At 42.4% G+C, this 26,180-nt stretch overlaps 1 protein-coding gene across 2 annotated transcripts in view; it reads left to right on the top strand.

Moving 5' to 3' along the window:
- CHRM1 (cholinergic receptor muscarinic 1) overlaps positions 1 to 23,021 on the top strand; it is a 223,959-nt gene extending 200,938 nt beyond the window's left edge. The window contains exons 1-4 of one of the 2 annotated variants that reach the window (XM_073554522.1): positions 14,163 to 14,456; positions 14,788 to 14,901; positions 18,661 to 20,301; positions 22,533 to 23,021. In XM_073554522.1, coding sequence (XP_073410623.1) covers positions 18,732 to 20,297 — 1,566 coding nt within the window. In that variant the 5' untranslated portion in view covers positions 14,163 to 14,456; positions 14,788 to 14,901; positions 18,661 to 18,731 and the 3' untranslated portion in view covers positions 20,298 to 20,301; positions 22,533 to 23,021. Of the gene's footprint in view, positions 1 to 14,162; positions 14,457 to 14,787; positions 14,902 to 18,660; positions 20,302 to 22,532 lie in introns of those variants that run through there. The other variant, XM_073554523.1, reaches the window with a different exon arrangement.
- Positions 23,022 to 26,180: the final 3,159 nt, after the last annotated feature.

Genomic DNA, 26,180 nt, shown 5'->3' with positions numbered 1-26,180 from the left:
AATCGCTCACTTTTCCATCTACCCCAGATTGACATGGCAACTTCTTGTAGCCACAGTTCATCTGCAGAGATTACAGCAAAGACATATAAGACCTGTCACATTTCCTGCACCGTCTCCATCTATTCCGGACCTGAACAATCTCCTCATCCTACTGATAACCAAATACCCACCATTGTGCCCCTTACAAAGTAAATGACCCCTTTGTGCACTCTAGATGTTAAAACTCATCCCCTAGAAAATATTTATGCCCTGTGCAAGTGCCCTAGAAACCAGTGTCCAGATTTTGCCCCTAGAAAGTAATAATACCTCATCTGCGCCTACTCTGAGTGCCCCCAAAACAATAATACTTCTTAAGCGCCCACTTAAAATGTAATAATGTCTCCTGAGTCTGCCCATGTACAGCTCATGTATACACATTATGATGGTCTCATAGCTCTGCTATACACAGTGTAATGCCCCCACAGCTCCCCTATACTAAGTATGAGGCCCACAGCTTCCTTATACACAGTATGATGTTCTCATAGCTCCTCGAAAACACAGTATAATGACCCCCACAATAGTCCTCACACTGTATAGTGTCCCTTACAGTAGGCCCACATTGTAAGATGAACCTCTTATTTGTCCCTACAGTTTATGAGGGTTCCCCACACTGTAAGATGGCCCCAATAGTAGACTCCAAATGTTATAATGGCCATCGCATTACCTCCCATACTGTATAATGGCCCCCACACTGTATGATGGACCCATCAATAGTCCCAACACTGTATAATGGCCACCACACTAGCTTACACACTAGAAAATGGCGCCCACATTTGCATCCACACTGTATAATGGCTCCCACATTTGTAGTCGCACTGTATAATGACACTTAAATTTGCACCACCATTGTATAATGGCCCACACATTTGCACCCACACTGTATAATGGCCCCCCACATTGGCACCCATGCTATAAATTGGCCCTTACATTTGCCCAAACAATGTATAATGTCCAGCACATTTGTAACCATGGTGTATAATGTCCAGCACATTTGTAACCATGGTGTATAATGTCCAGCACATTTGTAACCATGGTGTATAATGTCCAGCACATTTGCACTCATGCTGTATAATGGCCAGCACATTCGCCCCAACACTGTATAATGGCCAGCACATTTGGAAGCACGCGGTATAATGGACCTCACATTTGCACCCACACTGTATAACGGCCCCCACATTTGCACCCACACTGTATAACGGCCCCCACATTTGCACCCACACTGTATAATGAACTTCACATTTACACCCACGCTGTATAATGCCCCCACATTTGCACCTACGCTGTATAATGGACCTCACTGTTAGGAACAGCGGAACGCACTAAATAAAAAATATAAATAAAGTGTGTTCACAGCTAGGGGTCCACCATGCAGTAGGTGAAATAACCGCTGCTAAGTGGTGGCAGAAGCAATATGGCGGTATTGTGCACAGGGTTAACCGTCACCCAAGTGCACAGAGCAATCTCTGTTAAATCACAGAGATGCCTAGGAACATAAACAAAAGAGCTGAGCCTGTTAAGGTCACAAGTACTCAGAGTAGTTACACACACAGTATAAGGTCACAGGAATAGCCAAAGATGGCGGTACTAAGTCCTTCTAGACCTACCATGTGTGTAGCATCGCAGAAGCGAACACTTAAGTGGACTGCTACTGCAGCGCGGCGTAGGACACTGCCGCTAGATGCAAGCGCAATGTCGGATGCTAGCAGCTGTGGACAATGAAGCAGAGGCACGCTGGCACTAAACTCAATCCCTCACACAAGCGTAATATCAAAGGATAGGGGTTTCAAATGAGTCATTCATCAGAATCATGCATTCATCGTCATTCACACAGCAGTAAGTATAGTATATACTGGCTGTTCCGCCATGCGCGCCTTTTATAGCAGCCGGGACCTTCCGCAAGCCTCCAGATCTCCGAGATGGACCAATGAGATCTGGAGCAGGACCTGAGCACATGACTCCCGAGATCGTCCCATGAGCATGCTCAGTAGGAGGACAGAAGGACTTAGCCTCAGGAGATATTTGTTGCAAGGCAATCTCCTCTGCAATCTCCTCTGCAGTAGAAAAACAGCAGGAGACTGCAGAATGTGAAGGTCTGGATTCCCGCATAGCAACCGCAGAAACCTGACTCCTAACACTCACATTTGCATCCACGCTGTATAATGGACCTCACATTTGCATCCACGCTGTATAATGGCTCCCACATTATATAATGGCCTCCAAATTTGCACCCACATTGTATAATGTCACCCAAGATGTATAATGACTCCAACATTTGCACCCAAAGTTAACTTTAGTTTTGTCTGTTTTTTTTGTTTGGCGTTATTATGGTCATGGTTTTGCTAATCCAAATATTTTAGCCTAATTTATCATTTGCAACTTTTCAAAATGTTGCAAATATTGCACTCCAATACATGCGTAGAGTATAAAATATTTTTTTATATGGTTGCAGTTTATTAAAAGACTTGTGCAACTGTTTTACACTAATGAGCCAAAACATAAGAATCTTAAATCTTTGAACCAACTAATCAAACATGGTGCTCCCATTTTGATAGTTTTAGTGCAAAATCTATCAGGATAAAAAGAAAAAAAAGACAAAAAAAAAACACTTAAGAAAAAAAAATCAGTAACTGATACATTGGGGCCTTTAAGTGTTATACTAGTTGTGTCATCGTTATGTTCTTTTTTTATCACTCAAAGATAAATTTTTCCCAAAATCATAAATGATGTGTATTTAGCGGAATATTATAAAATAATGAAATATTACCCAATTGCTCATTTCATCTTTTATGATATGATTTCTCGTCAAGGGCCCTTGAAAACCTAGCAACGATTACAGAAATATCTGTATTGGAATGATCCGTTCTTTGCAGAATCTTTCTTTTATAAGAATATATTACAAATCGGAGATGCCACGAAAGGGCTGGGTACTGAGAACCCACCTTACCTGAGTAACAATTTGATTGTTCCTGCTCGTCCTCCTTTCTGCAGTCAGTAGTAATTTTCTCAAAGCTTTCAATTGTCCAAGCTTCATTAATTTACTCCTGTTGCCTCCTGAGGATCAATAACAATGTATTTGGATTCTTAAGAAGCAGAGAGAGAATTTCCCCCAGACTGCAGGAGAAACGGTAGAAAGATTACCATTAAAAATAGAAAAACAAAAATTTGCAAGATGTCTTTGTATAAGGACTAGAGATGAGCGACTTTGCCTTTTTTAGGGTCGAATCGGGTTTCATGAAACCCGACTTTCTCAAAAGTTGAATCAAACGAAATCGGCCGACTATCGGGAAAAGTCGGAGGTCCGACTGAAACACGAAACCCAATGCAAGTCAATGGGGAAGCAAAGTCGGCAGGGAGTGGAGGACAGTAAACACACCTACATGCCGGACCGCTTTTTTAAAGTGCGCAAAATCTCTCTCTCTCCCCGGACGCTGCACATGTCATCTTGTTGCCCACAGTGTACATCCTTGCTCAGTAGCTGAAAAAAGTCACGTGCAAGCATTCTGGGAAATCCGACTTTGGCGCTCGTTTTGCCGACCGCATGGCCGACTTCACGCTGTGGTCGGGTTTCGGTCGGCGAAACCCGACTTTGCCATAAGTTGGCGACTTATGAATCTGGCCGACCTGTTTCGCTCAACTCTAACAAGGACTCCTTCAGATGTCCAATTTTTTTTCATGTACAAGAAAATCGGACCAACTATTCTGATCAGACTGTGATACAAGTGTCATCTAACTTTCTTGTACATGGAAAATTTAAAAAAAAAAAATTCTGCACCTTCTCCATTCTGAGAGTACGCGAAAACTGGACCCAACTTAGATGTCATTCGAGTGTGGTCCAATTTTTTCACGAACCCATAGACTTGCATTGTCAATTTGGAATCGACCCTCAGATCAAAATTGGACATGTCTCCGATATTTACCGCGGACCACTCGATCAGTGGAAAAAATCAGACACGCGAATAACCTCATCTCATGTCATAGGTACAAGTGCTATCAGTGAAAAATATGGATAGCATTCACACGCAAAAATCGGACATCTGAACGAAGCCTAAGTCTAAGGTTTTGTTCAGACATCTTTTGTTTGTGAGTATAACAAAAACATACTGTTTTTATCTGTTTTTGGTCTGTGTGTCCATTTTTACCATCAGTGTGGCATCTGTGGGATTTTTTCTGTAAGCAAAAAGGTTTTTTTTTCCAAGAATCGGAGATCCTTAGATGCTTTTTGTAAGGCCCATGCCATTTTGATCCAAAAATCAGACCCAAAAACAAACATATCTCCATGGAGTTTTTTTTAGCAGAAAATTGGTCCACATAACAAAAATGGACATGTGAATACACGCATAGATTACATAATGGGCACAAGTTCAATCTGTGATGTGAAACATGCAGACGCGGAGACCCAAACGTTTTTTTCGAGCATGCCGAAGACACTCGATTAGCACACGAGCATGCCCGGGTAACACTTTATCCGAGCACGTTCGCTCATCACTAATGCCTATAGCTATATGCTAATCAGTCTCTGAACTGAGTTTGATCAGTTTGGGATCCATTTTTGTTGGGATGTGGAGAATTTAAAAAAAAAAAAAGTTCCCCTATCTCCTCCATTTTGACAGTCCGTGAAAATCGAACTGTGCTCAGATGTCGCCCGAGTGAAGTCTGAGTTTCTTCATGGACCCATAGACTTGAATGGCCAAGTGCGATCCCACTATCGGAGGCCAATCGTACATGCTGTGGTTTGTTTTTTTCCTCGGACCACTCGATCTGAATCAATAAGACCTGTGCACAACCTCATTTAATAACATTGGTCCGAGTGCGATCTGATGTTTTGTCAGAGAGGACGCGTATCAAAGCAATTGTCATATGCACGAGTCCTGAGACTGTTGAATTTGGGCCAGGGGACTTTGCAGCCTGAATGTGAGTGTCAAATGTATGAAACTGGCCTAAAGCATAGTCATTATTGATGCAAAAAAAAAAAAAAGAAAAATTAATGCATTATGGCTCGTTAAATGCGATACTCAGATGCAAAAAGCCCTATAGGTACATTTGGAACATGCATTGCAAAAAAAATAATAAAAAAAGGCAAAAATTTGTCAAATTCTTACTGTAAATATTGATCTTCAGATGTCGTCATTCAGTCATTGTAGTCACATTGTATCAAGTAACAACAATACGTGACTATGCAGACTTCCAGCCATAATGACATAACATCCCGTGGCAGCCAACGGGCAGTGCTGTCACAGTCACGCTGCCAACGGGAATGGCAGCTTGGAACAAGAAAAAAAAAGATGAACTTTTTTTGGCCTTGTTACAGACAGGCAACTCAAAATATACATCGCTTATACTATGGAAGCCATAACATTTTTCCTGTGACTTCTGCGATCCCAGTCTTGCCCGTTGTGTAGCCAGAGGCCCTTTGTGCACACATATTCAGAAGTGACTAGAAGCAGCCTATGTAACACTGTAATGCTACGTATGTGACAATGTTTATATGACACAAGTTATTATGTCCTTCCCGGGCACTCCGTATTTGGAATTATGGAGCAGACAAAGTATTTATATTTCCTTTATTTTCTCGCTCCGAGGAGGCATCTACGGCAGCCAAGCTATTTCAGTTTTATTTGTTTAATTGACAATTTTGGCAATCAACATTTTTGGAATACTTTGGGCATGCTTGTATCAGATTTTTCTTCCGATGGTCATAACTTTACTTTTAACTTGTGCCTCTCCATAGCGGGGGCTTGTCACTAAACAGAAATATCATTCCTACAGTTTTCAACTTCAAGTTGTGAACACAACTATCAACTGGCTAAGGCCAGGGTCACAGGGCCGATTTGCTCTCCTCCGAGAAAATCGGTCCGCTGTAGATCACACTATAGTCAGACTCTAATCAGAGTTTGATCCAATTTTCCCAGATGTGGAGGGAAAAAAAAGAAGTTTCTCCATCTTCTACATGCAGTGTGTCTGTATTCGTATTCGAATGTGTTCCGCGTGCAGGTTGATGTTTTCCATGGACCCATAGACATTTGCACAAATCCAAAAAAATAGATAAAGAACCAAATCAAATAAAATATAAAATATTAGATTTTGTAATTTTTTAAATGAGGAAAATGATCAACATTACATGCCTGCATGTAACAAAAGTATGTGAACCCAGGGGCGGACATATCGCAGAGTATGTAATGTATTGCTGCACAATTGACCCAAGGGCTGCCTGCACTGCACACCTCCGCCAATCAACTGACATCAGTTGGCCCGTGACTAGGATGCCAAAGTCATCTACTGGCTACTGCGCCAGCTGTAGAAGAGGACCTTGCGTGGCGTGGGAGAGTGGGGGAAGGTGAGTAGTTTCGTGTTTTTCTTATACCTCAGAGAACAGAACAGGACACATTACCCCAGGAAATGGACAAGGATGTGGCACATTATACCAGGAATGGGACCAAGATGAGGCACATTATATCAGGATATGGAACATTATACCAGGAATGGGCCCAGTATGGTGGACATTATGACTGGAAGGGGCGTCCCTTATTACGTACCATCCACTCTAGTTATGCATGTGGTGATACCTTTTTACGTAGCGTCCTCTGTTGTTATATTCAGTGCTGTCCCATTATTACATAGTATTGTGTCTTGTTTTAATAATATAGCTCCATCCCTTACACATCTCTTTATTACAGCGTCCTCTCGTGTTAGATATAAAATGACTGCTCATTGAGCAGCCGGTGCCCAGAAGACCAGTCCATCAGCTCCTCCATCAGAAAAGAAGCTTTCCCATGCTCCATCAGCTGTCATTTCAGTTCCTATATAACAAGACAGGACAGTATGTAATAAAGAATTTGGTGCTTTATATAACAAAAATAACAAGAGAATCCGATATGTAAGGGACGGTGTTGAACATAACAAGAGAAGGCACTGTGTAATAAGGGACAGTAATATACATAATGAGAGGAGACTATATAATATATATATATATATATATATATATATATATATATATGTATATACTCTATAAATATATATGTGTATAGCTTGGTTGCCGTAAAATTAGGGGGGCTCACATACATTTCTTGCAAAGGGGCCTGAAGCTGTCAGAGTCCGAACCTGTGTGAACCTTTAGGATTATCAGAAAGTTTACAGGTGAAAATAGAGTCTGGTGTCTTCAGTCAATGGGATCATAATCTGATAATCTGGCGTGAGTGGGCAACCTGTTTTACGAGGGATCTATCAAAATCTGATCTTCACAACACGTTTGTGGAAGTGTATCATGGCACAAACAAGTGACATTTTTGAGGACTTCATATGAAGTTGATGATTTTCTTCTGTTGGAAAAGTTTACAAAACTCTCTCTAAAGAGTCTGGACTCCATCAATTCACAGTCAGACAGACTGCCAACAAAAGGGAAAAATTTAAGACCATTATTACCTTCTTCAGAAATGGTCAACCAACAACGATCATTCCAAGAGCAAGGCAAATACGGTAATAGTCGAAAAGGTCATAAACAAACCAAAGATAGCCTCTAAGCAACTAAAGGCCTCTCTCACATTGGCTAATATTAATGTTCATAAGTCCACTATCAGGAGAACACTGGACAACAATCTGGTGCATGGTAGGACTGCAAGGACAAAGCCACCGTTCTTCAAAAAGAACATTGCTGCCCTTCGGCAGTTTACTAAAGATCACCTGGAAAAGCAAATGGGCTATTGGAACAATGTTTTGTGGTTGGAATATAATCCGCACAGGTCCACCAGAAGCAGGCCACTGATACATTAAATTTTGATTCACAGTACAAAACCAAAATATATTCCAAGTCACAAAAGCAACAAGAGTAAAACTGTCATTACTCTGTTGTCGGGGGACCCAGGGCCAGGAGCTCCTTTCCTGTTCCTAATGCTAGGGGCGCCCTAGCTCACCCTGTACTTCTGATGGAGAACACGCCAGAGCCACATACCTTGCCTTAGCTACTGAATCCACCCTTAGTCTGTACCATTCCCCCACCCAGGAAACAGGGAAGTAGTAGTGTACCATAATACACCAACTAGACTAGCAAGGTAATACAAACAGGGATAAAGGAAAACACCAATCATATAAATATACACACATAAACAACAGAGGTAAACACCGGGAAGTGGAGGATGGGGAAAAATCAAAGTAGGAGAAGAAAGGGAATTATCACACACTCAGACCTAGCAACAGTCACAGATATATCCACCAAACGCCTTCTCCAATAACAATCACCAACAACCTCCAGCCATGCAGCATAAGCTAGCTCTGACAATAAGTGCTAGCCAGGGCCTGGTCTATATAAGAGATGGGAGTGGCTAACAGTGAACAAGCTGAGAGCCTTAATACAGGAAAGCTTCCAGGAGCTCTCAACTGAGCCGATTAACTCCTGCACTGCCAAAAGAAACTTACACTACTTAATATGAAGGTGAAGGTGAAGTGTTTCTAATCAATACAGTAGTTGGAGAAATCAGACGCTGCGGTCTTCTAGCTCCTCCTAAACCCATGCCAAAAACACAATAAAGGGGATCCCAGAAATCATATTTAACCCTAATATATAAGTGTACATCACCTTTGGTTCATCCCATCTTACACTGATTCTGATAATAGGCGGTTACCAAGGGAAGTCACAATTTTTCATATTAGGTTTGCCTGCCAAACTGATATCTGCAAAGCCACATATTCTTATAGTAAAACTTTAGTCCTGTATTTTGTACTGATCTATTCAGTATTTGTGGGCAGACACAATAGAGGTTTATAATTTGATGACAGTGTTAGCCGCAAACCACCTCTGTGCAGCGCCGAATATGTTATCTGCTCTAATGGATGCAGAGAACAATATTTTGTTATGGAGGTAGTGGTCCCTTTGCCTATGGGGAGCTCAGGAAGGGGGCTGCACAGGTTGTACACATGATATGTTCGCCCCTATGTGAATCTATGTGGAAAAGCTGTGACAGATGAATTAACAATGCTTTTATGGTCCATTCTCTCTTGGAGACTATAAAATGCTGAGCATATTGTTGAGCTGTTGAGCACTTCACGGGAAATCTGCCCAAGGTTCATAACCTACTGTACATGCATCCTACACAAGCAGGGATCTTTAATGGGGTTAGTCAGTTTGGTCAATTCCTTTTATGTTAAAAACGTCCCCTGATGTTGATTGTGGAGTGTCTGATGCTGAGACTCTAAAGGCTTATTCCCATATTCTTATATGTGAGAACAAGCAACTCTTTCAATATTTCAATTAATAAAATTCCTTCTCGTTCTGAAGAATGGAGTCATTTTAGTCTTTATTGATGCCTACCTAGAAGCCCAGGCAGTCTATTACAAGTGGCCGAACATGTGCAGTGTTTACAAGCTCATTCCAATAGAGCTTGTAAGCACTGCTCTGAGGCTGGCTGGGATTGCTGGAGCGCACTGTTTGCTCCTGATCCCAGTGCACCCCTATGATGAAAACTGCCTCATATAAGAGCATTGGGAGAACACAGCTCGGGACAATGACATGGCATTGTGCACGCTGTCAATCATGCAGAAGTGCACCACTCACCTGTTTTGAGGGCTGTGCGCTCCTGCTTGATTGACGGTTCAGACCAGAAAGCAGGAAACCGTAAGACTGGAAGCGGTGCTCTCCTGAATTGACAAGAAAACACCCATGAACAGCCAGTAGGGATGAGCGAGTATACTCATTAGGATTCGGTACTCGGCGAGTAATGCGGTACTCGCGGTACTCGAACCCTGGCGAGTAAATTTCACTACTCGCCTCGCAATATTCGGCACAGCTCGCACAGTCCCCGCACTGCCCAGCACAGACCCGCACAGCCCGGTGCAGTCCCGCACAGCTCGGCACAGTCCCCGCACACCCCAGCACAGTCCCGCACTGCCCCGACACAGCCTGGCACAGTCCAGCACAGCCCGACACAGTCCCCGCACAGTCCTGCCCAGCCCAGCCCCGCACAGCCCGTCACAGTCTCCGCACAGGCCAGCACACACACACACAGCCCATTACTCGCATTTCCCATAGACTTACATTGGACTCGCTACTCGTTACAAGTACCCGAGTATTAGGAGCTACTCGTAACAAGTACAGTGAGTCCGAGTATTTCACTACTCGCTCATCCCTAACAGCCAGCTGTAATCTGTGGTACACGCAGCATTAAAGGGGTTGTCCAGGACTTCAACACTAATGGCCTATCCTTAAGGCCCCGTCACACTAAGTGATCTCGCTAGCGAAATGGCTAATTTTGTGACACATCAGCCATCTCGCCAGCAAGATCGCGGTGTGTGACGGGGATCAGCGACCGGCCCCCTGCCGGTTATTGCTGATCATGCTCGAGCGGCCTGGGCCGTTTTTCGATCGCTGGTCTCCCGCTGCCCAGCGCGCATCACTGCGTGTGACAGTGAGAGACCAGCGATCAGCGACGCTGGACGCTGGTTGCTAATGTAAACGTCGGGTATCCAGGAGCCACGGCTCCTGGATACCCGACGTTTACATTAGAAACCAGTGTCCAGCGTCGCTGGTCCTGATCGCTGGGGCTGTCTAACGATGTCGCAGCGATCCCATCATGTCGGATCGTTGGTGGGATCGCTGGGACATCATTTAGTGTGACGGGGCCTTTAGGATAGGTGTGAGTGCGACACCTGACATCCCCCACCAATCAGCTGTTCCCAATGTCGGCGGCGGCCAGATCTACTCAGTTATAGATCTGCAGAGGACAGCCCCATCAACTGTATAGTGGCCATGACTGGGTGCTGCATATCTGCCCCCTTATAAAAAAATATATGTGGTGGATGTTCAGTACCCAACCACAATCACTATTCCTTCGACAGAGCTGTGATTTGCTGCTCCGTAACTAAGTTCCAGCCACCGGCAACACCGGAAACAGCTGGTCAGTGGGGGTAAAATAGGTAATAGTCCCTGATATACTCTTTGAATGTTCAATTTCCTTGCACTGCCCCCGCAGGTGATATAAAGTATTGCACAGTATACATTGAAATAAGTGGGCTGCTAGTGTAATGCATGGACAAGCTGGGTCCTCCAGAGCAACATGCTCTTTGCAGCCCCTCTCCCAGGTTTAAGGTTTACACATCAGGGTCCTCCACAATGCAAATGTGTAAACCCGGAACCCATAATTTGTTTTAATCTTGACATGATAATGTATCTTACAGGATATTCCTATTTTTCAACAATTTTTTTGTACAACAATGACACCTTAGTTTTGTATACAAAAAAAAATATCGCACTCTACTGTCGTGGCCTTGAATTATGAAACAGTCATTAGGATGCCAGGGAAGCTGTTGCAAGGCCGAGTGATCTCAGACAGCGCGGATCAGCGTGTTAAGTCGCTGTTTAGCATAGAGCGTCTGAAAAAGAACAAAGTTATTACACAGTGCAGCCGAGCGAAGGCTGATCCAAGCTGAAATCTTCATTAATAACTTATAGATGGCGTCGGTGTGGTAAGAGAAATGGATTAACCCTTATGGTGAAAGTCCGTCATCTGACGGCAGAATGTGCCTTATAGATCGGCCTCTGTACATCATAAAAAAAAATCGGCGAAGGGGAATATTCCAGGTCCTTTATAGCAGGTGACACAATGGGGGGAGAGTTGGACGAGAGCCTCCGTCAGCAATGACTGGCAGAAAGGAGCTGGGAACGTTCCTCCCACTGTTGGGTCACATAGGCGCTGTCCCTTTCCCTGAGTTTCTTATTGAAGCTGACATGAGTTGTCATGTAAAACAAGATATGCTCTGGCAGAATTGTGTCATTGTGTGAAACCAAGCGTCACTTAACCCTTCTTTTGCAAAGTTTCTTTTTTTTTTTTTTAACTCTTTTTTTAACTAACTCCTTCTTAAACTCTAACTCTTATATCTGTTTCTGGATTATTGACATTTGTTAGATCATCGATCATTTCTTGCATTTTAAAAAGGAGCATCTTCCCCAAAAAATTATATATACAGTATATATATGTATAATTAAAATAAAATGTGTCCACACTTCCCTTAACCCATTCTGGGCTGCCTTGTGTGATTTTGGCACCTACAAAGAGGAAGGGCTGCCACACAACGGCTTGAGAACACTGACCCTATTTCTTTTGACAATGAGGGATGAATAATTTAAGCAGCCAAGGACTCTCGTAGGTTTTACAGCTCACGCAGGAATAGTTTTCTGAAACAGAAACGTGTTTTCTTCATCTTAGGCCGGGTAGTTATATACTGGAACATTTCCAAGCATGGTTTCCAGTTTAATTCTTTGTAAAGGTCACTTGCGCTATATAAAGTGTAGAAGAGCTGATCGTAATGGATAAATCTTCCCTATCAGTTTTTTTTTCTGCAGTTTTTTGGAAGATTGTTTGTGGTAATCACATATGGTTTTAGGATATCCCCCGATTAAAGGGAATTTGTCAGCAGGATTTTGCTATGTAATCTAAGGACAGCATGATGTAGAGATTAAAATACTGAATTTAACAATGTGTCACTTTTCAGGCTGTGTGCTGTAGTTTACTTACAATTAAGGTGTTATCAGTAGGACATTATTATTGCAGTGACTAGCTGATGCATGCATGCTGGTCCAACTCCTCCCCTTCCTCTGATAAGCAGCTGGTCCAACTCCTCCCCCTTCTCTGATAAGCAGTTGGTCTAACTCCTCCCCCTCCTTTTAAGAAGCAGCTGATCTGACTCCTCCCTCTCCTCTGATAAGCAGCTGGTCCGACTCCTCCCCCTCCTCTAAGAAGCAGCTGGTCCAACTCCTCCCCCTCCTCTGATAAGCAGCTGGTCCAACTCCTCCCCCTCCTCTGATAAGCAGCTGGCCCGACTCCCCCTCCTCTGATAAGCAGCTGATCCGACTCCTCCCCCTCCTCTGATAAGCAGCTGGTCCGACTCCTCCCCCTCCTCTGATAAGCAGCTGGTCCGACTCCTCCCCCTCCTCTAAGAAGCAGCTGGTCCAACTCCTCCCCCTTCTCTGATAAGCAACTGGTCAAACTCCCCCCCTCTGAGAAGCAGCTGGTCTGACTCCTCCCCCTTCTCTGATAAGCAGCTCACTATCAATAGACTATGTACATACAGAGCCTGGTGTGAGCAGGATTAGTTTTCTCATGCTGCATCTAAAAACTCTGTGTCAGAAAAGCTGCACCCAGTAAACTAAGTGATACATCATTGGATTCAGGGTCTCTTTTCCTACATTATGCTGCTCTCAGATGAGGTAGTTAAACCCACTGGACCAGGTGTGACATGTTTTTTTTTCTTAATCTTTTTAAGGCAGGTGCAGATGAGCATATTTGCTATTCGAGTGCAATCTGACAAAACCGAGTTGCATTCTGACCAATGTTAGTCTACGATGCTGTGCACATGTCTGATTTTTTCCTCGGACAGAGATATTGAGATCGCATTCGGCCATGCAAGACAATGCGTATGTGGAAACCATCGGACTGCACTCGGATGACATCTAAGTGCAGCTCGATTTCCACGCACTGACACAATGGAGAAGATGAGAATTTTTTTTTCTGGATCTTCTACTCATCGAAGAGAATCGGGTATCACTATGCTCCCACTCTGATCACACTCAATCTAGTACCATCTACACCTGCCCTTAAAGGGACATGCCTTATTAAAAATGATAGGTGATGTAACAGATGGTATACCGCCTTAATGACTCCAATACCTTTTTTATACGGCGTTCTTTAATGGGCTTAATTTCCAAATTTTTGCGACGATGCTTCAGAATAAGATTATATGAGAGTCCTTTTATACTTGGCATCCAGGTAATAAGAATACCGGAATAAATCTAGAGGCATAAAAAAGTAAAAATCTTTATTTATTTAACAAAGATTACATATGAAATTGAATTTCTTTTCCACATTTTTGGTCTGCAAGAAAATGAAAAAATGAAAAAATATTCTATGGATCCCCAACAGAAAACCTGGTTTCTCCTGAAAAAATAAAAACAATATCAATTTCATTGGGACACAGACAGTTTCCAAAAAATTTATAAAAATTTATTTATTTTTTTTTTACTTTGGTCAATAAAGTCTGGAATTCATGCAGCAGGGAAGGGGTTAAACAGTTGATATAATTTTCCTTTTTTTAGGGGGGGGGGGTTGTGGTGGGATTGTGATGCAGGTATACCGGTTGTGGCTTGGCGTATTGTGGGTTAATTATTCGGCTAAATAGGGGTTACGTGACGCAATGCTTTCTAGGCTGCAGTGTTGTAGTTACAGGGTGGTTGCGTGCCTGTCCTGTGTACACCTGTCTCGTATCGCTGTTTGCCCCAAGATCACCTGTTTACCCACAGACTTGAAAGGGGAGAATTAACAAGAAACTCTGCGGTGCACTCCATAACCCTTTCAATGCCGCACACCTTTGGAAACTAATAGAGGTGTCACCATAACTTACCTGAAGAGGAGGAGAGTTTTTTTTTCTCCGTCAAGGTACTGACGGCTTGTGTATAGGAACAGATGGCCTGCCATTGACAGAAATGAATAACTGCTGCAGTTGCCACCTCATCCCTATACAGTATGTCTTCTCTATGCCTGCACAGGAAATATTCTGCATGCTTAGCAGGAGTCCTGCAATGTAGCCCGATGCAGAAAGTATAGGGCAGGACTCCGGCGTCACCATGCAGCTGTGAACAATACAGATATATGGGAGAAGTTTAGCCCATGAACCATGGACACATTATACTACCAAGAAGAGCTGTTTTTTTTAAATAACTTAAAGCAAACTGCGGTCAGTGAACGACTTGTTATTCTTGGTCTACAGATCGCCAGTAGCGAGCCGTGCTGTGCCATTCACGCTGTGCCATTCACGCTGTGCCATTCATTGCCTCCAGCGGGGAGGTTTTCTTCTTTCTGTGGTTTCTGGTGGCGTAACCTAGTAAGTGCAAAAATATTGTGTTCTAATGACAATAGGAAATTCACTTTTTTTTTCTTTAAGCCTCTTCTATTATCTATAAAACTTTGGTTTGGTATGTGCGTTTTTTTCTGCTTTGATAAATTTTCCTTGTTTTTCCTGCAACCACATGTTGCATTGCTCCTTCACACGTCAAATAAATCTGGATAATACTTCTCTATTGCATAGGGTCAGTGAGACGTGAGTCAATCCGGACGGACTAAATGTGAGGTCACTTAAAGTGGACCTGTTACCAGGTGAAAAGTGAGAAGTTTTTGCATGTATTTGATCCCTGCTGTTATCTTGAGTATTCTGCTTTTTTTTTTTTTTTAATCCGCCATACGGTTCCAGAGACATGGGCTTTTTTATTTACTCCTGAGCTTTACTAAAGGGGCGTGGCTCACAGGGTAATTATGCAGAGCAGCCTAAAGACACGCCCCTGAGGATCCTGTGAATCACGCCCCCTTAGTAAGGACCATGAAAATTAGGAGCAAATAAAAAGGCCCATAACCTCTGGACCCTTGTGACGGATTAAAAAAAAAAATCAAAAAGTGGATTAATCAGGGGAGCAGCAGAAATAAAATAAGATAAAAAACACTGGACACTTTTTTCCTTGTGATAGTTCCATTTCAAATGGGCTGCAATTTTAGACACAGACCATAGACCGCCCAGTGGCACACCTTCTCCTGAACTTTTTTCTAATGTTGACATCCAATCTTTAATTCTCAATCTTTATAGAAGTGACCTGAAGGGGTTTATTGTTTTTTTTTTTGTTTTTTTTTAATGCCAGAGGGTCACTGTATGTAAAAGTAACAAAGTCAGTCGCACATACCTTCAGCCACTCCAGTGACAGCTCTCTGCTAATGCCCAATGTCTTGGCTGATATAGCTGCCACAGTGATGTCACATCTAACGAACATGACCACTGAAGTCAATCACTGAACTCAGCTGTTCTGCTGCGCTCAATGATTGGCTGCATTGATCATCTCCTGTAGTCTCAATATCACCGCTTAAGGAATGGTGAAATGTTTGTCATCTTAAAAGCTCTGTTGTCAGCAAACAGATACCTCAAAAATTGTGTGGATGTAAAATACAAAGCATATTTGTACTTTCTATAACTTTTCCTATGCAATCCCTTGACAGTTACAACCTAATTTCAAATAGCCTCTTCGAAGAGGAACAGAACAGTCTCCAGTGCCACCGTTTTTCCAAGCGAGCATTGCATAACCTATAGCTCTCCCAGGGTCAAAGCCATTAAGTCCTTTTTGAAAGTTTGAAAGCCCAAGATGCAAAGTGCTCCAGGAGTGGTGACCCTGGGGTGCTTGAAATCACTGGGTGTGGGACTCCAACTAAGTTTCACAGTACATTTGCACGCACTTCTTTCACACTTTTTAAGCACATACTCTTAATTTGGGCCTTCTGGCTAGGATGGGAGGTTTTACATTTCCCAGTTGAAGGTCTAGGAAACCCTTCACTAATTATTATACTTGTTTCTTATTGTGTGCTACCCTAACATGTGTGTTAGGACATTTCAGGGTGCAGTTCCCTTATGGGTTCCCTTCTGACCTGTCTAGGGGGAGAGTCCATGGTCATCTTGTGCTCTTTGGCTCAGAGCCACTTTAGACTGAGCTCCAATTTCCATTCGCGCGGCAGCCACGAAGAATGATGGAAGCACGACCAGCAGTCAAGGGCAGGCAATCGATCCATGAGCCTCACTGTGGCCTTCTGGTTCAGAGGGAAGGGGAAATGGTGATTGTTGGCCCTTCTCCGAGAGTGGGCCACAAAAGATCACTTCTTAGTGCACTTTTTCTGTGACACTATCACATTTTTATGCATTTGGGATGAGAGTACAATCTGGGTTTTTTAATGCAGAAAAAATTAGCTGTGATAATTTTGCCATGATCTGTAACTTTCCTGTATACATTGCATGCTTTTTGTATGATAATGGAACAGGTCTTAACTAGCTGTTGGAAAAATTGCATTTTTTTCCTGGGTAATTTTCAATTTTTTTTTGGCTTGCTCTCATCTGACATGCGTTAAATCCGAATTTCTAATCACTTGGCACCCACCTTATACAATGGCACTTGGAAGATGGTGATCTGATTTAGTGCAGAAATTGGGGCAAAGCTCTTTCTCAGCTGATTTAGTCTATATTTTGATTTCACATGTTCATTTTTTATGTATTATTTGTATATGATTTATCCAAGACCTCAGTCCAGAGCCTCTCGCATAGCCAAATCAGTTCTCATACTTTTCACTGATGAGGGGCAATACCCCGAAACACATATCTGTAAATTGAGATTCTGATTTGGCTTTTATCCTAAATCATATTGCAAAGCCTGTTAAAGGGTCGATATTGACTTGTAGGATCGCTGCTTCCAACGAGTGGCGCTATAGAGTTCAATTCGTCTTCCACTCTGAAGAGGCAGTTTGCATACTGGCTATATTTGCCTCACATATGACAGACACCTCCCTGTCCATAGTATTGATCAGGTGCCAGTGGTGTCTAGCATGTGATGGATTTAGCACAGCTTTGTGCCTCCATTATAAATGGAAACCATGATACAAATGAATCTTAGCACATGTGCACACAAAGTCATCTAGATGCCAGAACAACTGCCGAACTTTATCAGGCAAAGCCAGATAAACTATACTGTCACTCATTTTCCAGAGGCGGCTTTGTTGTTGTTCTTGTGGCATTTTTGGCTCTATTTCATTAAGTATAGAGAGCGGGCGGCTTCACAATGGAAGCCACCCATAGATTGAACACGTCACTTCTTTTAACTGCTTAAGGGTGTCCAAAAGGTTAAAAGAAGTGACATAAGACGGAACATCTGCACAGCAATGTCATTTATACATTGCTGTGCATTGTGGCCATTTTTGCGGGGCACTTTTGCAGTGCTTCTTCAGGCAAATTCCGGGCCGAATCGGCCTGTAAAAGATGCCGTATGCCCATATCTTCCACCACCGACTACGACTGCTGCATAAATAATGATGCCAATATAATGAGACTTAAACCCTATCTACAGGGTAAACACGACATAAGCCAAAAAGTGGCGCAGGATATCAGGAGGACTAGGTCAAATTAACAGTAAGTAAACTAAAATTCAAAGGATTTTATAGAGTGAGTTGCATGGAAGGGTAGATGGAGGAACACGTAGACATAGGAATAACGACTGTGACCTGAGAGGAGGTGAGACGGAAGGCGAGCTGGTGCTTTGGTAACATATGGTTTATTCTATAATGCTTTCCTTACAGTAATTTCTCTCTCTCTTACTTTCACTTCCTCCTTCATTTAATCATTTTACTTCAAACCCGTCCAACCACTTCTCCCTCCCTTACTTTAAGTAGCACGAGAGAAGGGGGATCCCTTCTTCAGTAACAGAAAGTCTTCCTCCCAACGACAGAAATCATAAATCCGGCTTTGTTTAGTTACAGATTAGAGGCACACGTAGCAGCGGTGGCAGGCGGGGAACTGGGAGTGAAAGAATAAAAAAATAAATTAAGGAGTAGGAAAAAGGAATACATATGACAGCCGAAGACACTGGTGACACCACAAAACCTCTGGGCGGTGTTAGGTGCAACAAGCGGAGGTAGCAAAGTGCTGCGGCTTTCTGTCTTGTGCTAACTCATCCACCTGTTACCTGGAGTCTTCTACTGTACTATTGCAAAAAGTTTATTTAAGCTTTCATATTGGCAATTATTTTCTTTCTGACATTAATTTTTATATTTCTCTTACTTGCAGGTTACAGTGGATAAAAGGGTTAACAAGCTTTGGTTACGGGGGTCCGTACCCCTGCTTCTTTCAAAAATGTCATGCTAGCCCTCCATCGTAATGCTGGGCAAGAACCGATGACCAACTGGCTTCCAACCATGAACAATTCTACTATCGACCCGTTGGCTCCCAATGCTACAGAGTATCCGTACAGAGACCCATTTGGAGGACACGCTATGTGGGAGGTGGTTCTCATTGCCTTGACTACAGGAATCCTTTCTCTTATTACCACCGTTGGAAATATCTTAGTCCTCTTGGCCTTCAAAGTCAATAGCGACCTAAAGACTGTCAACAACTACTTCATTCTCAGTTTAGCATGCGCCGATGTCGTCATTGGCGCCGTCTCCATGAACTTGTACACAACCTATATTATAATGGGTCGTTGGGCACTTGGCAGTATCTCCTGTGACGTGTGGTTGGCACTAGATTATGTCACCAGTAACGCTTCTGTAATGAACCTGTTGATTATAAGCTTTGACCGATATTTTTCAATTACTCGACCATTGACGTACAGGGCTAAGAGAACACCAAAAAGAGCGGCCATTATGATTGGGTTGGCATGGATTATATCGTTTGTTTTATGGGCACCTGCTATATTGTGCTGGCAGTACATCGTTGGTGAAAGAACAGTAGAACCCGACGCATGCTACATCCAGTTCTTGTCACAGCCTATTATCACATTTGGCACCGCCATTGCTGCCTTTTACTTGCCAGTAACTATTATGATTATCCTGTACTGGAGGATTTACAGAGAAACAGAGAACAGAAGCAGAGAACTGGCGGGCTTGCAAGGTTCGGAAACAGAAAACATTGTTCGTCCCTTGGGCAGCGTAAGAAGTGGTAGTAGCAGTGGGATGGGAGAATCAGAAAGATTGTCCAGATCGCAAATAACAGTGCCAAGAATCAAGAGAGCGTGCTGTTTTCCAGGTAAACTCGCCGCCAGTCCATCACTCAGAAGTTATCCTCAACATCGAAGTAACGGGAGCTGGAACACCATGGAAGACGCCGCTTCGGCAGACTCACTCTCCTCTTCTTCCGATGGAGAAGATCCACCCTACGAGATGAAGAGCATCTGCTCTGCTGTCATACGACTACCAATGGTCAGCACTGTTGTTGCTACACCCACTGGTTCTCGCGGGTCAAATGACACCCTTGATCGGGGAGATTTAGAAAATGAAGTCAATGGGGGAAAGCGGGAGATAACTAGAAAATCATCCCGATCCCAGACTACAGCTCTGCCGTCAACAGTTATTAAAGCTAAAGTGGAGAAAGCCCGTCATGGAAAGAGAAAAAGTAATTCACTCATCAAGGAAAAAAAAGCCGCAAGGACATTAAGTGCTATTTTGCTTGCTTTTATTTTAACTTGGACTCCTTACAATATCATGGTGCTAGTGTCCACATTCTGTAAGGACTGTATTCCAACAAAATTGTGGGAGCTGGGTTACTGGTTATGCTATGTGAACAGTACTGTCAACCCCATGTGTTATGCACTCTGCAACCACTCATTCAGGCGCACTTTCAAAATGCTTCTACTCTGTCGATGGGACAAGCGGAAATGGAGGACACATAGGCACACAGCAGCTTTCTTCAGAACTCCATCACAGTGAATGGGTGGGTGGAAAAATGCAATGACAAAAGCTGTGTACTAGTGTTGAGCGAACGTACTTGCATAACATCTTATCCAAGCACATTCGCTCAACACTACTGTGTACTTAATTTTTATGTTTCCTACAATGAGCTCAAATGATGATACAAATTGTCCATTAACTGTCATTTAATTTTTCTGGTTTTCAAAGAATACTAGATTTTCACATGCTGTTTTAAAGGGACGCTATACCATCAGAAAATGACCTATTGGACCTATTGTTTAAATCAGATTTTTGCATTACGTTTAAAAATAAGGCTTTTTTTTACAAATCGCAATCTGTATTAAAAATAAAAAATAGAAATCTTGCAGTTTTCTCAGTGGCCATAGGGGCTTTTTTAGACTTTAATTTCAGATTGTTTCAGGAAACAACACATGTACATAGTCACAATGGGCAAACCCCAACCTTTTTTCTTGTATTGAAGTTTCTACTGAGCATGTGAAAGGGTTGTGAAGGGAGAAGCAGGGTCAGCTGTGATATTGCCTATTGTGATTGTGGATCCTGTGTTAGCTGTTTATAGAGTTGTTACCGGTCATTGTAATCCTGCCTTCGATGATAAGGAAACTGCTGAATACTCTTCTGGAAAGGACAGGAAGTATGAGCCTAAATTGCCCCAGTGCCCCATGTGAAGATAGCAAGATTAATAATTTTGCTTTTTTAAATAATCATGAAAAAAATTGCATTTTAAAAAAAATACATCTAAAGCAAATACCTGACTTAAACAATAGGTCATTAACGCATCCCATTAATATTATGGACTCTCTTTTCTCATCCAGGTATTTTTCTCTTCTTCTTGGCCTAATTGCAGAAGACAGCAGCAGCTTACACAGAGTAGAGAGCTCTTACTATTATCAGGATAGTGTGCTTTTTGGGGGAGCGCAGAACTAAAAGTCTGTGCAGGTGCAGAGCAGCTTCAGCCAATAACTGCAGAGCAGGAAGTCTGTGCAATACAGGTTCAACCAATAGCTGCAGAGCAGGAAGTCTGTGTAGTACAGGTTCAGCCAATAACTGCAGAGCAGGAAGTCTGTGCAGTACAGCTTCAGCCAATAGCTGCAGAGAAGGAAATTTGTGCATTATAAGTCTAGCCAATAGCTGCAGAGCAGTAAGTCTGTTCAGTGAAGCTTCACCCAATAGTTGCAGAGCAGGATATTTGTGCAGTACAGGTTCAGCCAAAAACTGCAGAGCAGGAAGTCTGTGCAGCACAGCTTTATGTGAGGGGGAGACAGATCTCGAACCTTCCTCAGTGTCCACTGTTTTATATGGTCATTTTACCAATAAAATCCACTCCTGTTGTGACTGTACCCGTGTCCATTTATTCTGGGCACTGGTAGAGTCACAACTCCAGGAACCCCACTAATATTTTCCTTCAAATTTGTATAGCTGGCTATGGTTTGAGGATGTTTTTTAATTTAGTCTCGCAATCTAATGGCCACGTAAAGCCACGTGCATAAACATTGTCCAACCACAGATGGAGTCACTATGGCTTCATATTCTGGTCCATATGCACTGTGCTACCATATAGTGGCTTTATGAGGCTATCCATCCTACCCTAAAAGCCATGCTTCTAGGGTAGAAAATTCCAAAATATTTCTTCTCATTCATACAAAAAAAAGTGTGACACCAGGTGGTAGAGTTTTGGTACCTAGTGTATGAGCACAGTATTACAGATCAGTACAATGTAGATCTATCCAGCCATGTGCATGGACTATACAGGTGGGTTCACATGACCGATCTCTCCACATCCAAGAAAAACAGTTGATTATTCTGATCAGACTTTTATCATAGTGCAATTAGCTTGGAAACAAAAAAACTCCATGTTCTCAGATGTCATCCGAGTGCGGTCCGATGTTTTTTAGGGATCCATAGACTGACATTGTCAGTTTTCATCCGACACTCAGATCAAAATAAGACACGTCTCCAATTTTTTCTGCTAACCACTCAGTCCTAGAAAAACATCAGACATGTAAACAGCTCCATAGAATATCATAGGCATGAGTGCTGTCCGTGAAAACCACGGATAGCACTTGTACAATAAAATCGATCTTGTCCACCAGCCCGTTGGCAAGGTGTTACATAGAAAACACCCTTTAGGTCACCTTCTGCAGCTTCATAGAATAGCGTGGAGCTAGAAAGTAAACCGATATGTCCTTTTATACAGTTTATCTTAATTATTCATTTTTTTTTTACCCCCTTTAGGACACAGATTATCGTCAGACATAAGTTCTGCTAAAAGGACCTCAGACGACATGGAGTCCCCTGCATGTGTGGCCAAGAGGGACTACAAAGATCACGCTATCCCTGTGATGAAAAAGGGACAGAGAAGGAAAAATGCAATGGAGTAAACCCTTCAACGAGGAATGGATGACTGATCCATTGGAACTTTTTGTAAATGAAGTCTGGCTGTCTTGGGCTTTAACACGTCTTGTACATGTTATTTTGAACTAAGGGAAGGAGGGGAATTTAGGGAAGGCCAGTCTTACCGTATCGGGGATAATTCCATTTTTCATATGGGATATCCCTGCTGCGCCATACCAAACAAAAAGACAGGCCAAAGAACATGGTAAGGTTTTCTATTGTTTACAAACAGAGTTTTAAGGGCAGGGGTCGTGTATTTATTTTGATTTCAAGTAAATAAAAAATGGATATTACAAAAAAATTGTAAGATATGGACTCAGCCGCTTCTTCTGTATGCAGTTCTTCATGGTGACATATAGGGGTGGGTGGTCCAGTGAAACCAAGCGATCATTTGTCCATACAATTGGTGATAACTTTATGAGTAGTGAGGGTCCAACTGTTGGGACCCTCACGAATCATCAGAATTGGACACTTTTTCTCCCATTTGAATGGAGTATGCATCTTCTTTCCTTATGGGACCGCCAAGCGCTGTGCTCTGCTTTTTCTGGAAGCCCCATAGATAATGAATGAAGTGGTGGTTGGGTATCTGACCGAACGCTCCATTTTTGTAACAGGGATAAAAGTGCCCCATCAGGGATAAATAATTGCCCATTTTACTGATCACTGCTGGGCCCAATGGTCACATCCACACCAAGGGAGAGTTGAAAGTTTGGGTCCTCATTGACTTCTATAGGGTTCGGCTTCTGAGTAAAGTTTGGGTAGAGTTCTGCTGCCCAAACCAATCTTTGGATTAAAGTTTGGTAGAACCTGAACTTCCACGGATCTGGTCTTCCCTAGTCATAACCGGACAACCCCTTCTCAGTTCTGTGTTTTGCTTCCAAACTTTTCGCCACTTATTGCAGGATGAGGTCTCATTCAGATGGCCATAATATGGCCCCATTTTACCATTTCTATAATGACTCCTGCGATTTACATGAACCAAACTTACTTTAACTACAAGGAACCATAAATTGCTGCTGCAATACTGCAGGCTGAACGAGGCTTTACATGTAAGGCGTCATTCAGACATCAGCGATTTGTCATCAGTGTTTGCTCAGTGTTAAGTTTATATAATCAATGTTTCATCAGTAATTTTCACATCTGAATACATTAATAAATACATTGCATCGTTAATCGCGGACAGCACACAGACTGCACACGGACACCATCTAGGTGATGTCCGTCAGTATCACTAACCCGCAGACTTGTATGGTCATTTTGCCTGACTCAACTCAAAAACGATCATTTCTTGTCCACTTGTCCCACTAAAAATACAGATAGTGAACCACCACACAGACTATAATAGGTGCCAAAAAAAGGAAAACAGTGCGCGCTAGAAAAATAGATGTCTGAATATGGCACTAGTATTTTGCTGTGGATTATTTCTGCAGCACGTGTGTGTGATTTCTCGAAAACAAAACAAAAAAGGAATAAGGCTGGAGTCACACACAACGATAAAAAAATCGGTCCGATTTTGACGGACCGAAATCGCACAAAGGTTTCTTGACCAGGGATCCGTCTGTCATCCGAATTTCCTGCAATGATCCAATTTTATTCGCTTCTAAGCATCCATTTCACATCCGTCTGGCGATATTTTCTCGGAGGCTTGCAAAATGGACACATAATGGATCCCTATGGCAGGTTAAAACACAAAACGAAAGAATAGATATATACACATAGAATACATTATATATATATATATATATACACACACACACGTCATTGAGACACACACACATTATATATATATATATATATATATATATATATATATATATATATATTTCCTAGAGTTCTTCATAGCAGAATAGCTGCTAACTCAATTGCCGGCTTTTGTAAAATCATTCCCCAACCCGACATGAAAAAATGACACATACAGTAAACCATTTCATTTCATGTTTTATTTTCTATGTCCCTGACTAATAATTACATGAGGGTTTGTGTGCAAAATTTGGGAGGTGTAAGTGTTAATTTAAGGGGTTAATTCATTGTAAAAAAAATGTGTGGGCTCCCGCTGTAAAATCGCAACCAGAGAGGTAAAGCAGGTGAGTGAGGGCAGATTTTTATAGCCTTGAGAGGGACCATTTTTTTTGCCCCCTCCCCCCCGGTTACAAAAATCTGCCCCCAGACCCCCCAGATAAGGCGCATCTATAAGATGTGCCTATTCTGCCACTTATCCTCTCTATTCCCATTGCCCTGTAGCGGTGGCGAATGGGTTAATAACAAAGGGTTAATATCACCATTCGATTGCAAGGTGACATTACTCCGATTAATAATGGAGAGGAGTCAATAAGACACCGATCCATTATTAACCCTAGACTATGAAAGTGTTAAAAAAACACACACAGACATTAATTAAAAAATATTTTAATGAAAGAAAGACACCAATTTTTTGACAATTTTTTTATTCCTCTGGTAATCCAAAATAAAACCATGACCTGCAAAAAAATAACATAAAAAAGCAACGATATCCTTACCTCTCCGCCATTCAGTCATGTCTCACGCTGCAATCCTTCACAAGGGGTTAAATAGTTTACAATGAGGACTGGTGCTAATGCGACCAGCCTCACTGTAAACTGCTTCAGAATTAATTATTTCAGCTCTGCGCAGCCTCACTGGCTGCTCTGAGATGACCTAATTACCGTGGGAAACTTTCTGACTTTTTTCCCACGTTTATTAGTTCACCTCAGGTCAGTCAGGGGACTCCACGCAGCCTCAGTGACGTCAGAGGGAGTCCGCGGCTGATCTGAGAATGAACTAATGACCGCGGGAAAAAAGTCAGAAAGTTTCCCACGGTAATTAGCTCAGCTCCAGGCAGCCAGTGAGGCTGCGCAGAGCTGAAATAATTCATTCTGAAGCAGTTTACAGTGAGGCTGGTCGCATTAGCACCGCTCCTCATTGTAAACTATTTAACCCCTTGTGAAGGATTGCAGCGTGAGACATGACTGAACGGCGGAGAGGTAAGGATATCGTTGCTTTTTTATGTTATTTTTTTGCAGGTCATGGTTTTATTTTGGATTACCAGAGGAATAAAAAATTTGTCAAAAGCTTGGTGTCTTTCTTTCATTAAAATATTTTTAATTAATTGTCTGTGTGTGTTTTTTACAGGAAAGATGTATATCTTTGTACCATGTGAGCCAGTAGATAGAAAAATATTCAGAATTGAGAGTCCTCAGTGGTTGATACCTTTTAATGGCTAACTGAAAAGATGGTAACACATTGCAAGCTTTCGAGACTACTCAGGTCTCTTCATCAGGCATATGTGTGTTTTTTAACACTTTAAGTCTAGGGTTAATAATGGATCGGTGTCTTATTGACACCTCTCCATTATTAATCGGCTTAATGTCACCTTACAATCGAATGGTGACATTAACCCTTTGTTATTAACCCATTCGCCATCACTACAGGGCGATGGGAATAGAGAGGATAAGTGCCAGAATTGGCACATCT

This window comes from Dendrobates tinctorius, unplaced genomic scaffold (genome assembly GCF_039654945.1).
Source record: "Dendrobates tinctorius isolate UK_male_01 unplaced genomic scaffold, ASM3965494v1 ptg000211l, whole genome shotgun sequence".
NCBI lineage: Eukaryota > Metazoa > Chordata > Amphibia > Anura > Dendrobatidae > Dendrobates > Dendrobates tinctorius.
This window is presented reverse-complemented; position numbering and strand designations above follow the sequence as displayed.